The 16,727-nt window shown below is 39.3% G+C and overlaps 5 protein-coding genes across 5 annotated transcripts; 1 reads left to right on the top strand and 4 right to left on the bottom strand.

Moving 5' to 3' along the window:
- Positions 1-18: 18 nt before the first annotated feature.
- On the bottom strand, positions 19-328 carry BCR41DRAFT_393915 (hypothetical protein; the record flags this gene model as incomplete). The annotated part of the gene is made up of 2 exons (XM_022028598.1): positions 19-194; positions 274-328. The coding sequence occupies 2 exons, from the start codon at positions 326-328 to the stop codon at positions 19-21; spliced, it is 231 nt and encodes a 76-aa protein (XP_021883942.1).
- Positions 329-3,634: 3,306 nt separating this feature from the next.
- BCR41DRAFT_348790 (hypothetical protein) lies at positions 3,635-3,978 on the bottom strand. Its single transcript, XM_022023368.1, has one exon. The coding sequence runs from the start codon at positions 3,923-3,925 to the stop codon at positions 3,683-3,685; it is 243 nt and encodes an 80-aa protein (XP_021883941.1). The 5' UTR covers positions 3,926-3,978; the 3' UTR covers positions 3,635-3,682.
- Positions 3,979-4,384: 406 nt separating this feature from the next.
- Positions 4,385-7,198, top strand: BCR41DRAFT_348789 (nicotinate phosphoribosyltransferase family-domain-containing protein). Its single transcript, XM_022023367.1, has 8 exons — positions 4,385-4,604; positions 4,813-4,933; positions 5,078-5,233; positions 5,399-5,572; positions 5,729-6,057; positions 6,189-6,443; positions 6,580-6,661; positions 6,796-7,198. Exons 1-8 carry the CDS (start codon positions 4,423-4,425, stop codon positions 7,108-7,110), a joined length of 1,614 nt encoding a protein of 537 aa, XP_021883940.1. The 5' UTR covers positions 4,385-4,422; the 3' UTR covers positions 7,111-7,198.
- A 1,432-nt stretch (positions 7,199-8,630) lies between these two features.
- BCR41DRAFT_237523 (hypothetical protein) lies at positions 8,631-10,246 on the bottom strand. Its single transcript, XM_022020111.1, has 2 exons — positions 9,952-10,246; positions 8,631-9,749 (listed from the first exon to the last, which is right to left on the bottom strand). Coding segments are annotated over exons 1-2 (822 nt in total). The 5' UTR covers positions 9,953-10,246; the 3' UTR covers positions 8,631-8,928.
- Positions 9,989-10,895, bottom strand: BCR41DRAFT_377055 (Gti1/Pac2 family-domain-containing protein; the record flags this gene model as incomplete). Its single annotated transcript, XM_022027082.1, has 2 exons — positions 9,989-10,008; positions 10,295-10,895. 2 exons carry the CDS (start codon positions 10,893-10,895, stop codon positions 9,989-9,991), a joined length of 621 nt encoding a protein of 206 aa, XP_021883938.1.
- Between the last annotated feature and the right edge of the window lie 5,832 nt (positions 10,896-16,727).

Genomic DNA, 16,727 nt, shown 5'->3' with positions numbered 1-16,727 from the left:
GTACCAGATTAGAGACCCTCAAGCTTCCCTTTCGTTGAGGTCATCGGGAATACCATCGGAGAGCTTCAGGTATAGCTCATAAGCGATGAATGCCCTCAAGATGTATCGGACAATGGGGTCTTTTGGGTCGTGGTTGCAGATCGGCTCCTTAGACTGGTCATACGTCTTGATCCCCGCAAACACGGCCGAGCAAACTGAAGCAAAGCCTTGTTTGCTTCCTCCACCTTATGGTAAACAGCCATAGACTGTTTAGCGCTGTCACCGTGGCCTTACCATACATGAAGTGCAAAAAAGACCCCGCTGTTTGCTCATCCAACATGAGGTCCATGACAAAATGTTTACCAATCATGCTCTCCTTCTCTGCGGCTGTGAGGCGGTATTAGGATAACATGCTTACAAAATCGAAGCCTCGCCACGGCCACTTCACACCCTACTTCGATGCTTTGAATAGTCGCTTGTCGTCCGCGGCCGTCCTTGCCTTGCATCAAGGCTTCTGCTTTTTTTTTTTTTTTTTTTTTTTTTTTTTTTGCTGCGGTAGCTAGGAGGAACGATCTCTTCGCACGGCGTCTCTCCAAGTCTCTCCAGTGGTCCTCTACTTCTTTCCCGATCTGTCTCGGTAATGGCTGCACCGCCTTCGATAAGTCCTATGATGAGCCTCTTCGCGCATGGGGATTTGGTATTGAGGAAGCTGAGTGCTTCGCGTATAATGTGTCACGGCTCTCCCATCCATTAAGGCCTTTAGGGCGAACTGGATTTTTTTTTACGATACAGAACAAAATAAGCCATATCAGCTATACGCCTGATAAATGTGTAAAATTAAAAAAAAAAAAAAAAAAAAAAAAAAAAAAAGATTCTTCACAACAGTAGCTTACCATAATATGGCATTCCTAAACACCTTGACGTCCTTCATGAACATGGCAGAACAAAGCCGAGGCGAATATCCCAGTCGGTATTGGAGTCAACAGTCACTGTCTGTTTGCTGGTTGGTCCGGCGTAGACAGTAAAGGCACCGCAACCCTCAATATCGCCTCAGGCAAGACCAGACTTGGACCGGTAAACATTCTTGGCGCCGCTGAGTCCACCCTACTACTTGTTTCCTCGTTCAGCATCTACAGCATCCACCTGTGCTTGCCTTGACTTGTTTCGACATTTCTAAAACTTGTTGGCAGCTGCGGCAGGCATGCGGATGGGTCTCTTTTTCTGGCGTCGAGCTTCATCGATGACTCTCCGGTGGCCGTCTATCTTTTCACCATTTTCCTTAGGACTGTGCCTCACTCTTCGTTTGACATTGAGCTTCACTTTTGGATCTTCTAATAGTAACGTGATAGCTTCTTTTGTTTGCTCATACATTTCATACGAATAAAAGAGAAACAGAAGAAGCTTCACGAACCCATTAGAAGACCCGAAAATGAAGCCCAACCCCAAGAGAGAACTGAGGCATAGTCGAGGAAATTGGTGAGGAGGATTAAGCTCGATGTCAGGAAAAGAGACCAATCTGCATACCTGCCGCAACTGCCAATAAACCTCAGAAACATCGAAGCAAACCAAGGCAGGGACGGGCGGATACTGTGGGCGCTGAGCAAGGACATGGATGGCAGGGCTTGAAGGAAAGTGGCCAACGGAAGCTTTGAGCAGGATGCCAAAGGCTGTTGGAAAAGGAAGAAAGAGTCAGAAACATGCAAGTTATTTTTTTTTTTTTTTTTTTTTTTTTTTTTTTGTTAAGTGATATGAATATTACAAAAATGATTTCAGATGAAGTCGCCCATCAGTCATACATCACACTATATATTTATATCACACTCAAATCATTTTTTTGCCACCAACCCTTCCTCACGCGTTTCTCAAGGTAAAGCACCTGCCAGAACAGCTGCTATCGCACCAGGGCAAAATGGATGCACCACTATAATTGCCTGACCAGTTGGGACACGCAAAGACTCTAGAAATAAATGCATCTGGCTTCGTTTAGTGGGACAACTACAGTAGGTGGGTGATGGAAGTCACTGCAGCGAATACCCCAATTGTCCCCCGGCATGACAACAACTTCGGTAGGTACCTTACCTTGGGAGAGAACTCAAGTCCAGAAAAGCATGAGGAAAGACGATAAAGAAGAAAGGTGAAGGATGGAGAGAGATAAAATCACCAACGAGAATATATACTCGTCATTTTCACATGAGCTTGAGCTTGGGCCTTCCTTTTTTTTTTTTTTTAACATGGTATTCGAGAATATTCTATGAATATGGAGGGCATTTATAGCGAGAGGATTCAGTATTTGCATAGCTGCGAATAATGAGATTTTTCAAAAAAAATGAAAAAACATTCATGACAGCGCAACTCATTTGATGTTTAGTCTACAGCTTTAGAGCTGCGCCACATTTGCTCTATTTATTATGTAGCGCAGAACTTTTTTTTCAAATCGTCTTTTCTCTATCTCAAATCGTCTATTCTTAAATCGTCTATGATTGAAAAAGCCTATCACTTAAACCATCCATCTGTATCTTCCTTATACTCAACATGACATCTCAACAACCGGAAACGTCCCACTTTAACTGGGCCTTGAATTCAGCTGACTTGTTGATCCAATCATTTATTGAGAAATTTCAGACGAACCAAAAAGAAACAGAGGAGGCAATTACGGTTCTTTTAGAGGACTCAAGAGTAACGTCCAGAACTAAAAGAACGCTGAGGCGCAGCTTAAAGGAGATCGGGAAATAAGTAGAGGACCACTGGAGAGACCTGGAGAGACGCCGTGCGAAGAGATCGTTCCTCCTAGCTACCGCAGCAAAAAAAAAAAAAAAAAAAAAAAAAAAGCAGAAGCCTTGATGCAAGGCAAGGACGGCCGCGGACGACAAGCGACTATTCAAAGCATCGAAGTAGGGTGTGAAGTGGCCGTGGCGAGGCTTCGATTTTGTAAGCATGTTATCCTAATACCGCCTCACAGCCGCAGAGAAGGAGAGCATGATTGGTAAACATTTTGTCATGGACCTCATGTTGGATGAGCAAACAGCGGGGTCTTTTTTGCACTTCATGTATGGTAAGGCCACGGTGACAGCGCTAAACAGTCTATGGCTGTTTACCATAAGGTGGAGGAAGCAAACAAGGCTTTGCTTCAGTTTGCTCGGCCGTGTTTGCGGGGATCAAGACGTATGACCAGTCTAAGGAGCCGATCTGCAACCACGACCCAAAAGACCCCATTGTCCGATACATCTTGAGGGCATTCATCGCTTATGAGCTATACCTGAAGCTCTCCGATGGTATTCCCGATGACCTCAACGAAAGGGAAGCTTGAGGGTCTCTAATCTGGTACTTCATACGCGGAGCTCTCAGCTTGGTCAACAGCAGCAGCCGAGCATGGAAAGGTCCATTGCTGGACTAAGCAATGGCACGGCCGCGCTGAAGGCGGATGGTGTTGCGACTACCGAAGCAAGCCACCAGATCTACATTGCTGAAGCGGCACTCCTCTAAGGAGCAAGGGGCTCAAAGGAGTTTAGCGATGCCAACAAGGTTAAGCATTGTATGCTTGACCCTTGATGACATCTACCAAAAGTCGAACCCTCCACAGGGTATGAAGGTCTTTGGATCTTCATCATTTGGCAGGGAGACCAAGTTCTACTGCTTGGATTACGCGAGAGTTTTCCTCATTTATTTTACTTAAAACGATCTTTTATAAAAAATTTATAAACATTTAAACAAAACTGCTCGTATCAATTGACTTGTTATCTCTGGATGGCAGGAACATAATCTTTGAGAATATGGACTTAGAGAACAGAGCTATTAGAATCAATCTTGTCTTGTGGATCAGCCAACAGGCACATTGGCTGTAATATGATGGAACTGCAGAGTCTTCTTCGGTTGTGGAATCTCCTTCTGTTGAACATAATAAACCCATGATTGAAGCTAGTGTACATATTGTAGATACTATAGACATTCCAATAGAGATGCCATTAAAGAGGAAAGATAAAGAGAGAAAGAGAGAGAGAGAGAGAGAGAGAGAGAGAGAGAGAGAGAGAGAGAGAGAGAGAGAGAGAGAGAGAGAGAGAGAGAGAGAGAGAGAGAGAGAGAGAGAGAGAGAGAGAGAGAGAGAGAGAGAGAGAGAAGAGAGAGAGAGAGAGAGAGAGAGAGAGAGAGAGAGAGAGAGAGAGAGAGAGAGAGAGAGAGAGAGAGAGAACAAGTTCTATGCAGATGAACAATTGGCATTTACATGCTAATTGTGCCAATGTTGTTGACACTGGCGATGACACCAAGGTTGAACAAAGGAAGATAATAAAAAAATTGCGATTCGCTGCATCAGGTTTGATGGCCACAAAAGTTTTTTTTTTATTTTTATTGACTTTGTTCCTTCAGGACAAAGTGCTTTGTTCTTTTCTTCTTTCTTGCATTTTTTGTAGCATCATCATTTATTCCCATCCTAAAAAAAAAAAAAAAATGCCATTGTCATCCACGTTGCCGTTTCCCATTTCCTTTGCAGTCCTAACCGACTCTTACAAGGTGACGCACCCTCTTATTTATCCCGAGGCACAAAAGATGGTTGCCTATGGGGAGGCGCGTCACGGTTATGACAAAGACACAGAAGACAGCCGTATTGTCGTCTATGGCATCCGCCACTTGTAAATATCTTTTTTTTTTTTTTTTAAAAAAAAAAAAAAAAAAAAAAAAAAAAAAACAGCTTCAATTATTACTTCTTGAAGTGCTTTTCTTTTTGTTTTCTTTAAAATACTAAATATTCCTTTTTGAATTTTTTTTTTATTAATATGTGCATCTATACCATGTATTTCTGCTGTTGATAATGTGGTTATTGGATACAATGATTTGAAGTATTGAAAACTATGTTGCTAAGCAATGGACTGAAGAGGACGTTATTCAAGCAGAGTTGTTCTTCAGTACACACAATGCAGGATTCACCCCCTTTCCTTTTCCAAAAGATCTTTTCATGAAGGTAAAAAAAAAAAAACTTCTGTAATAATGATGGGCAAAGTAAAAAAAAAAAAAAAAAAAAAAAAAAATAGAATCGGATAGCGTAAACTTTTCAACTTTAAAATTAACAGCATGCCCTGGTTTCTCTATCCTCCATCCATTTTAGATTGTTCATGAGCATAATGGCTACTTCCCTGTTAAAATCGAGGCTCTTCCTGAAGGGTTTGTGGCACACCCACATGTTCCAGTCTTCCAGATCTTTGCAGAGGGCGAGATGAGTCGATTTGTCACATTCTTGGAGACAATATTGACCATGATATGGGTAATTTTTTTTTTTTTTTTTTAAAAAAAAAAAAAAAAAAAAAAAAGAATTGTGGCGATGAACAATAATGTAGCTGCTTCATGAAAATTAAAATGCCAGTCTAATAACTTTGCTAAATATCCTTCTCTTCCCACGGTTTAAACAATATGAAAAACAACAATAAAGTACCCCATGACTGTTGCGACACTCTCTCGACGCTCCAAGGATATTATCAAAGCTGCGTACGAGAAGAGTGTGGATGAGGCCAATTTTTGGTCACTGAACAGCCGTTTGCATGATTTTGGATTCCGAGGCTGCACCAGTGTTGATCAAGCTATCCTAGGGGGCTCTGCACATTTGGTATATAATATACATTTTAACTGATGTATCAAGGAAAGGAAGAGAACATAATAGGGATAATTGCGTATGGGCAATCATTACCAGCGTTGCTGATATTTATATATGGCTTCATTTTTTTTTTTTTTTTTTTTTTTTTTTTATATAAAAAAAAAAAAGCTTAACTTCACAGGAACAGATACGATGGCGGCCGCATTCCATGCTCAGTTTTATCTCAACAGAGGCGAACCTATTGCCAGCTCAATTCCCGCGAGTGAGCATTCTGTGATGATGGCGTTCAAGACCGAAAAGGAGGCCATGGAGGCTATGATTGAGCAATTCGGGGACGGCATTTATGCCTGTGTGATGGACTCGTATGATTACCAATATGCATTGGATTCAGTCTTACCTGCGGTTGCGAAATTCAAAGTCGATAAGAGTGCCAATGGCTTCTTGGTTCTTCGCCCAGACAGTGGGGATATTGTGGATGCTGTTTTGGCGGGATTGCGGTAAATTGATTTGGACCATGTTAATGTACTTGGAATGGAATGGGAAAGAAAACTGCGGACAAAAATATTTCTGATGGCGTATACGGGCCTAATTTGGTTTAATATGCCTATACAATGCAAAATATTCATAGCGCTGCTGACAAGGTGTTCGGTTCTGACAAGAATAAGAAAGGCTACAAGGTTCTCCGGGGGTGTGGTGTCATTCAAGGAGATGGCGTAAGCTATGAATCCCTACGCCGTATCTTGGATGCAACCCTGGCGGAGGGCTACGCTGCTGAAAATGTAGCCTTCGGTATGGGTAGTGGCCTCTTGCAAAAGCTTAACCGTGATACTATATCTTTTGCGACCAAGTTATCTCATATCACATACGCTGATGGCACTCCAAGGTATATACAAACATGTTATATTTCATACGATGATGTAAAATTGATTTATATATAATGTCGAACGGGAAAAAATGTATTAACTCTTCCTTCTTTAACTCGAAATCTGGTATCAATTCATGGGGTGGACGTCTTTTAGAGATGTCATGAAGCATCCAAAGGATGACGCTGGCAAGATCAGTTTGCCTGGCATTCTGGATGTCTATACCAACGAGGGAGGTGTAAGTAGCCACAAAACATCCAATATTTCCCAAGCTTGAACTAAACTCATGGCATGTTCCTGATATGCTTGCAAAGCGACTTATTGGATCACTTTGATACTAACCGTACCAATGATAACAACAATACATACTAGAAATTAACGGTTGGTCCACGCAGGGCAGATGGCGTGCCACATCCTAAGAACCACTTGAAGGTCGTCTATGATCATGGTAAAGTTCCAAAAGCTGACACAAGCACTCGTCAATTTGGGACGCAGACTGTTCAGGACAACAAGTATATCCTGTCCGAGAGCGAGGGTTTGTCAGCCTGGGAGACATTTGGAGAAATCCAGAAGCGACTTGAATCTTTGTGGGAGAATCAGCCAAAGGTTTTGAATCCTATCAGTCCAGAGTTGGACAACAAGATTAAGCATGCCCTGAGCACAGACGAACCCAAAAAGGAAAAGTAGTGTAGATAATTGCGATACTCGAGTGCATTTCATGGGTTGAGGCAAATAAATGGATGAACAAAAAAGCAAGTTAAGCAATAGACAACCGTCATACTTAAGCCTAGCATTGATATTGTCACTCTTACTTCCAGTTCAATCATTTGTTAACAAGGTTACCCTGGCGATTATGGAGTACTTTTAGAAGAAGGGAAAAAAAAAATATATATATATATATATAATAAGCTACAGCTTTAGATAATCTACTATTAAGTGTACTTTTCTTTGGGCCCTGTAAACCTCTCAATCGGTTCTCGATAGAAATGTGGTGGAATCAAATGTCATTCCCTCTCAATTTGACTCCATGGCCCACCATAGCTTTTTTTTTTTTTTTTTTTTGTATTTTTCTAGGTCTCCTTTTGAGCTCAGTTTACATGTTACTTAGACAAACTCAAATAAAATGGCACGTGCACCCACAATGTTTTCGAAACTATAACGATCTCTTTGATCCACCGTTGACACCCAAGGCGATAGCTATTTGTGAACATTGTATAGAAACACTAAATATCATTACTGTTTTCAAACTGTGAATCTTATACATGTAGTTTTTTTTTTTTTTTTTTTTTTTTTTTATTAAAAAAAAAAAAAAAAAAAAAAAACTCTCTATTTAACTTTTCAGTCCATATAAACTCAAATATTTATTCGTATCCGGAAAGCCATCGTTTTTCTTTTGGAAAAGGAATGGATAGGGGATGGACAGGGGACGGAGAAGGGGATGGAGAAGGGGGGATGTTTAGGGAGGTAGAAAGGGAGATGGGGGGGGGGGGGGTTACTTTTCACTTTTTTAATAAAAGGCCTACTGTGTGGCTTAGTTCTACCCCTGTTACCACTTGAAAAAAGATAAAAAAAGGTTCTTCCTAGATGGCGCGAAAGCATAACAGAACTATAACAGCTCTTAACTTTTTTTTTTTTTTTTTTTTTTTTTTTTAAATCTTTTTTCTTCAACGGACCAAGACTGAGTGTTGAGGAAATTGTTCTCTTTTCATTGTAAAATGCCATGCCCTGCATGTATGTTTGTTTATCCATAGTTATATAATATAAATATTAGATTCTTTCAGACAATTGCTTTACTTAACCACATCGTTCAAAAAAAAAAAAAAAAAAAAAAAAAAACCTTACATTGCGCAGAAAAAAAGATTCAGTTCAAACTCAAAAAGCCAAAAACAACATGTCTTTTCGGATTCTTTGTCCTTCATCAACAAAAACACAGCATGAACTCTAATGTAAGCCAAATGTGAACAATAATACAAAGTGTATAAATGTATATATAATATATTACATTACACAAGACAGAATTATATAATGGTACAATTATAAATTATATTGTATAAGCAAAAATGATTATATGAAGTGAAGGGCGTCTTTTTTTTTTTTTACAAGAAGAGCCATTGATTTGACTCTAATGGCCTCCTCAAAATCAGATGTGAGATCAAAACTAACGCAAATATGAAAAAGAAAAACGAAGAAAAAAAAAAAAAAAAAAACTCAAAGCGTGAAGAAAACAACTATAAACGAAAAGAAAAGAAAAAAAAAAAAAAATAAAAGAAAATGATGATAATGAAAAACACTTGCTCCTTGTTCTTTCTGTTGACAGAAAAGCTCAAGGGATCTATGATAATAAAGAAATAGCAAACAAAAAGACAAACTAATACATTTCGATTCCTAAGAGAAGGAAAATAAAAAAAAAGTCTATCCACAAAAACGCTCATATGCACGTGTCCCGTTCTACCATTGGCCTTTTCATCGACTTCATCTGATGCTCTCATCAAACCCAATTGTCACTTAAGGCGATGCGCTACCGTGATTGTGCTGCTCATGATGGTCAGAGATGGGACCTGTGGGATAAGAAGAATAACCAAAGTCGCTCCACCCTTGTGTCGTAGGTGGAAGAGAAGTATGATGATGATGTGATGGCTGAGGATGGCTTGATTGAGGAGAACCACCAGAAAGACCATTAAATGTGCTGGGGCTCGTTGTCACAGGCGAATGGTAACCCATCTGGAGATTAAAATCATGTGTTTGAATGTGACCGTTGCTACCGGAGTTTGGCATCATCATGGCAGGCGAGCCTGCGCCGTACTGCCCAGGTGAGATGCTATGGCGTTGCTGTTGAGACGTTTGTGAGGATTGTGGTGACTGACCCTGAGTAGTGGAGGGGTACGACATGAAAGGTTGCTGTTGCTGTTGACCTCGAGACAGATACCGGATAGGTGGGGGCGTGGTCGAGCTCTGGTCTTGAGGGTTAGTGACCGAGCTACCGTTGCTGTTTGGGACAGAGCCATACGAAAAATTGGGAGGAAAGGTCGCATGCTGAGGACTATAAGCATGTGAGTTGTGATGGTGCTGTGGTCCGCCAAAGTGGGTCATACCATGGTATCCCTGTTGCGAATGCATGTGGTGATGGGTTTGCTGATGATGATATGGCTTTGAAAAGACATCCAGTGATGATCCTACAAGATCTGACTCTGTCTTTGTACGGACATGGTTGCCGTTGAAGCCTGCGGGCGTGAAGTCGGCTCCGTTGGCGCCCATAGTGTGAAAGGGTCCACTTGGAGTACGCGGACTGTGGTTGTTTGAGACAGGCGACTGCATATGATCGCTCACTAAAAAGAACAATAGAGTAATTTAAAAAAAAAAAAAAAAAAGATGAGCATCAAAAACCGGTATAGAAAGGGATGTTTTCTGCCAAAGGTTGCGCCATCACTTTGTCATCTGCAAAATGCGTTTTTTTTTTTTTCCCTTCTCTTTGTACGACTCATAAATGAGCAAAGTCGAGGGAGAAGAATCGTCGTGTCATCTGCTCACTTCAAAGGCAAGTGCGCATCCCCTGCTGTCTCTCCTGTCACTCAAAGCCCACACTCTCTTCCCGTTGTCGCAATATCATTATGCGTAATAATTAAAAAGTGAAGGGAGACTGGGGGGGAGGGGGAGAGAGAGAGAGAGAGAGAGAGAGAAAATTGCAATTATCCTTCAACCAAACAACCAAAATCTCATTCGATCATTAATCGAACGCCAATATCCCTTCCATAAACTAAATGGATTGATAATGATATGCGCGACTGCGCTCGGATGCCTCTTTGCTGATTACGATAATTATGCGAATGGTGCTTTTTTTTTTTTTTTTTTTTTTTTTTTTTTTGCCACTTACGATCATAAGACTGCTCAACAGTCGGTGGGATACGGAAGTTCTGCTTCATCAAGAAATCTGGACTGATCTCAAGGCTTGCAAGCTCAGGAACGGAGGATGGCGTGCGGAGTTTGCCTGCCAAGACATCATCCTTGGAATAATACGAGATTAAATGCTGCGAGACGCCGTTGACGACAATAGACATTGTCTTCTTGACCAGACCGTTCTTCTTGAACCTGTAGCTGTTTGTGAGGGACCCTACGAGGGCGCGTTCTTTGTTCTTCTCCAAGGCCGATTCGACATCACTGGATGAGCTCGAACGCGAGGCACGGTCGATTGGGGAGGCATCTTTCTTGCCAGAGTTGCGCTTGTCAAGCTCACGGTAAACCAAGAAATTGCCGAGAATACGAGAGGGAGACCAGACGAGACCATCAGTCCAGCGCTTAATACCTGACTCACGCTCGTCAAAGACAAAGACGGTACCGGATTGAACGATACGACGTTCCTTTTCTTGCAGACGACGGCAGATGCGTGGCAAAAGCCCACGACGACAAGCCTCAAAGATGAGGAGAGTGTCTTGGGTTGTTTCGATATAGCCGTGAAAGGTTTCGACAATGCTCATGATGTAGGAAGTATCTATGTGCCTGGGTACGTGTTGAAGGGGAAGAGGACTGACTAATGAGAGAAAAGTGAGCAAAAAATAAAATAAAAAAAAAAAAAAAAGACAAGTGGCAAAGGAAGTCAGTAAAAAATTACGAGTTTGTCCATTTGAATCAATTAATTGATGGCAAATGAGAAATGAAGACAGATTACAAGACAAATGGAGAAAAGATGAAGGAAGAAAAAGAAAGGTCTCTATCTTTTGTCTCCAGGTTCTTCAAGTTATGAGTTGAAAGCAGCACTCAGAAGAAAGAAAGAAAGAAAAAAAAAAAAAAAAAAAGGAAAGGAAAGGAAAGGAAAGGAAGAAGGAAGGAGGTGTGTATGCAATGTATGCAAATGTGTGTGCATGGCTTTCACGTCGTCGATCAAGACAGAAAAAAAAAAAAAAAAAAAAAAAAAAAAAGGCTCTCTTCAGCAGATCCAGCATGCAAAAAAGATCAGAATAAAAACATTTTACTTTTCTCCCATTTTCCCCATCCTTCGTTAGAGGACGCGCCGTCTAATACACTACACATCCAAGGAGACCAGATGGAAATGAATGAAGGAAAAGCGCACAATGGATAACATTTCCGACCATTTTTGCTGATTGTTAGACAGCATCAATGCTAATATACCAGTGTCATTGAACACATGCTTATTGTTCTTCCCCCTCCCCCCCTCATGTATTGCATGTCTCTCTTATCGCTCACGCCCACTCTCCAAACCTCTTTTTGCTCTCATGACGAAACATTCCTGTCCTAAATATGCTCCGCCGGACACATCACCAAAAGAGACGCGCCACAACAAAAATAAAAAAAAAAATCCCACACTATCCGTGTCCGTATGACAAATCTTCCTTTCTTTCTCGCTCTTTTTATAATCCTCTCCCCCAGATGCTCTGAAAAAGTTAGAAGGGTTGCACACGAAATGTGTATGAAGACATGTGTACAAAAAGTACATGCGTGTGTCATGGAAATGCATACATGAGGTTACCACAGGCATGGGTTTCGAAGAGAGAAGAAAAAAAAAAATAGGAGAATACACACAACAATCAATCATCACTGTCAACCAAAACAATAAGGAAAATAAACAAAGAAACGGGCCAGACCAAGGTCTCAGTCAAAATCGCACACTCGCTTTTCTTCTTTCAGAACTCTTTGCACACATTCTCTCCCTACTCTTTCTTTTTGTTTTCATAGATGTTTGTACTCACATGTTCCAGAATTCAGTTTTTTTTTTTTTTTTTTAAAAAAAAAAAAAAAAAAAAAAAGACCCCTAGCCACTCACAGAGTGAATCCTCAATCTTGTCCCCCCATTCCAAAGCCCTGATTGAAATCGATCGGGCAGGAAACTTTGGGCCAACGGGAATTGGTGTGAAATTCGTGATTGACGAAAGGGAAAAGTAGGGTGGAGATGAAAAGGGGGTTGAAAAAGGTTCCAGATACACAACATTACTCTTTTAGCTTCTTCTTCATTACACATACATGCACCATGCACCCCATGTTCCAATCTCATTACCTCTCTCTTAATGAAAAGACAGACACATGGATAAGAAAGTATGTGGATCAGAAAATTGAAAGGAAAAAAAAAAAAAAAGGAGTCCAGAAAGTAAAGTTGGATGGAAAATAAGAGGTGATCGCCCAAACCCATGCCCCTGAGAACAAAAAAAAAAAAAAAAAAAAAAAAAATACTAGCAAAGAACGATGTCACCGGGTTGATAATGCAAACGGACGTAACCGGATGGTAACCTTTTACTTGATCGGTTGCAAAATGGAGGAGGAAAAAAAGAAATTGAAATTTCTTACCTGATAGATTCAGAAGGATAAGGAAGGATCAGGAGACAACGGAGATCCTAAAGAATAACGGTGGTATACAGAAGAAGGAAATAAAGTCTCCTTCGATGTATGAAGGTTCTAACTAAACTCTTTATGAAGGAAGAATATGATTGAGTTTTGGCTGAGAATAGAAAGATAGTTTCTTTTTTCCTTGGAATGAAACTGTACAAGTGGAAGAGTGAGATTCGACAAGGACGAAAGAGAGAATGACAGAAGAGAATGAGTGATGGGTAATGAGTGGAATGAGAATAAAGGAAGAAAAAAAAAAAAATGAATGAGAGAGAGTAAAGTCAATAAAAAAAAATAGATCAGCGTCCAAAGGAGAGAATGAAGGAGACGAAATTAAATGGAAAAAAGAGAGAAGAAGAAAAAAAAAATAAGAAAAAAAAGGTTTGGGAAGGACTTTTATATGAAAAGTCAAAAGTAAGAGTGAAGGAAAGAGTAACAGACTGAATTGGATTGAACAGAAACCAATTCGATCGGACGAGAAAAGGTGGGAACGAAAGGAAAAAAAGAAAAAGAAAAACCGATGGGTGTGAATAGGGGAGGAAGAGAAGGGGAGAATGAGAGAATGAGAGAGAGAGAGAGAGAGAGAGAGAGAGAGAGATAGAGAGATAGAAAGAAAGAAAGAAAAAGAAAAACGATAGAAAATATATATGTAAAATAAAAGAAAAAGAGACTGACTATTGAATTACTTTTTAAAGAAAAAAAAATATTATCAGTTGTAAAATACAATAGAGTATTCTGTCGATTGATTGACTTGTTTATTTATTTATTTGTGTATTTGGTAAAGAAAGAGAAACAATGTGTACCTGACATATAACTCTTTCTCTATAACAATATTATCAAATACATTTCTTCTCATTTGTGGGATGGAGTATAAAATAAAAAAAAACAGTCCATTCGCTGTTGAGTGACTGAATCGTATTCAATCACTACAATAGTCTGCTTAATATATACCAACATTACATCAACCTCCGTCTTATAGGTGCAAACTACTATAGACCAGCTCTCTCTCCTCATTGGCTAACCATCGTGCCCGCTCTTCTTACCCGTTTTGGTCTTTTTTCTTTCTTATCCTTGTCAATTGAAATAAACTAAATAGTCACCTGTAACAACAAAAAAAGTAAAAAAGAGAAAAGAAAAAAAAAAACAAAAGAATAAGAAAAAAAAAAAAAAGAAAAGATCTATCACATTCCTTCGGTCTATCTTTATTTTTATTTTTATTTTTTTATTCTTCTAGTTTTATCATGATCAATAAACGTGTATTTTATGGGGAGTGAACTATGTGGAGGATATGAAAGCTAATTTTTATCTATTTATTTATTTACTTCATTGAGATGGCCAAGGAGGTGGCATAGCAATAATAGTCTATAATAATAGCTATAATAAAAAATTGGAATGGAATATTGAGAACATTGACGGGAAACCTCTATGCAAATGCATGCAACTTTCTGCAGACAGACAGGCATTCACTCTGTCTGAGCAAAAGACTGATCATTTCTCTTTTTCATTTATCCATCCTAGAATCTGTCTGGAAGCAATCTTTGATTCATTGTATAAAAGCTAAAAATGAGAGTCGTTATGAGGAATGAGCACGGCAATAGATATAAACATGTGCGCGCTGGTGCAACTTAAGTGAAACTATAATTTCAACCTTTTCATCTCCCCCTCCCACTTGCCTAAAAAGTAATCATAGTCAACGAGACCATAAAAAAGTTTTTTTTTTTTTTTTTTTTTTTTTTTTTTTTCTGCTCAACAGACCTCAAAAGGATAAAGTATGTCGAAGGAGGAAAGGCCAATTGTCCTCCCTCCTATACATCCCTCTCCTCCTTCTCATTTTCTTTGCCCAATACTCGATCTCTGCCCTGCCTACCCTCAGTTGCGGTCATTGTAGAAATAAGATCGTAGTCTATACCCAGTAACGTTAATAGAAGCTTTAGTCAGACTCAAAGTCAAAGTCAAAGTCAAAGAAAGTCAGAGTCAAAGTCAAAGTCAAAGTCAAGGTTAAAGTCATAAACATAATCATAATCATAACCATAATCATAATCGTAATCATAATCATAATTATATACATTCGTTGTCGTCGTTGTCGTCGTTGTCGTCGCTGGCTGTGGTCGTCGTTGTCGTAGTAGTAGTAGTAGTAGTAGTAGTAGTAGTAGTAGTAGTAGAGTAATAGTAGCAGTAGTAGTAACAGACTTTTCATCTCTCAAAGGCCTGTTCTCCATGACTTTTAGTCTCTTTCCAACATTTGGTTTGTTCAGTACTCGATACCACGTCCTTTGTTTACAATCCCTTGCCACAGTACATGTGGGGAAGTACCTTAGACACATCGTCTCTTTTCTTTTTCCTTTTTTTTTTTTTTTTTTTTTTTTTTTACAGCATAAACAGGACGTCTCTTGCTCTTACTTTCTTATTCAAAAAAGATGCGCTTTTTTTTTTTTTTTTTTTTTTTTTTTTTTTTATTTTTCTTCTTTTTTTCTAATAAACCCATCACTAACCGGAGAATTTATTGCTCAGAGCTAAACGCAAGAGACAAACTTTTTTTTTTTTTTATTTTCTTTGTCATTTGCTCCCCCCAGGGTACCTTCATGACAGAGAAAGGAAAAGGGAAAGAAGGTAGGATATATTCACAGGTCATAAGAATGAAATATGCTCTTACTCATGAGGATGTATATGTTATTCTGATCTGTTATCGTAATAAATGTTGAGTGCTCATCATGTTCACCCCAATAGGCTAGAACGTCTTCATACCCCACAAAAGTATATTCAGTAAGTGCTGGTCTACGAAAATATAAAGCTACTTGCCACTCATGACCGTACAAGAACAATCGCACGTGTTGGTCACCAGGCATTTAGAACATCTTATTCGATGTTGTAGTCACCACCAAGCCTAAAAAAAAAAAAAAAAAAAAAAGATTATCTTCCACCCCGATCTAATTAAAATCACTATATCACTCTACTGTCACAAAGAAGGGCACAATAACAACTCGTATTATATACGTATAAATATTAAACCATCAATTTGGTGTTTTGGAGGCACTCCTATCTGATACATCCATGCGTATGAATCATCGTGCATTCTGCATTCTGCATTAACTACGTAAAGTGTGGTTTGGATGCTCCAAAGGTTTTTTGTATCTTTGTACTGTGTAGATCACGAAAGGATTTGTCAATGTATGCATCCCTGACGTAGTTTGCCGTGTCTCCAGCAACCAACTTGCTTTAAACACTCAGCACAAGCACAAACAAATAGGTAAACAAAACGCGTTAAGAACGGCGATTGAGAGTTTAAAAAAATAAAAAAGAAAAACAGTGCGCACAGTGCTGAATATTTTTTTTTTTTTTTTTTTTTTTTTTCAGCCTGTTGATGATGATGACACACAGTAAGATGCCGGACCTACTCCGAGAACACTGAAAAAAAAATTTTTTTTTTTTTGCAACGTTACACGTAAAGCTAAATCGACCAAATGATTTTCTGTATTTTTTCTTTTCTTTTTTACTGGAAAATAGAAAAAAAAAAAAAAAAAAAAAAATGTTCAAAGGAGAGATGGCCATTTTTTGTTTCGATCTAGAAAAGAGTAGTTATGATTCGATATCCCTTTTCCACCCCTGCTTTGTGCATGCATGGCAGATGCTCACACAAAAAAGAAAAAAATCTCAGTGTGTTTGTCCCATGCAAGGAACCCCTGTTTTGTTTGGCACCCGCCTCTTCCCTTCCCTCTTCCCTTCTCTTCCCTCTTCTCCTAAACCAGAAATGACTTTGACTACAGCGCTTTAACGGAGACAAACATGTTCGTCATTATTTTTTATTTTTATTTTTATTTTTATTTATTTATTTTTTTTTTTTTTTTTTTTTTTTTTTGCTAACCTCATAATATTTTTCAACCATTGCTCTGGATCAATGCAAAGAGTGCACGAAGCAATCGATCTTTTGAACAATGTGTGGGGGGAGGGGGAGGGTGGTTGTTCAAACTAAT

This window comes from Lobosporangium transversale (assembly GCF_002105155.1).
Source record: "Lobosporangium transversale strain NRRL 3116 chromosome Unknown BCR41scaffold_8, whole genome shotgun sequence".
NCBI lineage: Eukaryota > Fungi > Mortierellomycota > Mortierellomycetes > Mortierellales > Mortierellaceae > Lobosporangium > Lobosporangium transversale.
This window is presented reverse-complemented; position numbering and strand designations above follow the sequence as displayed.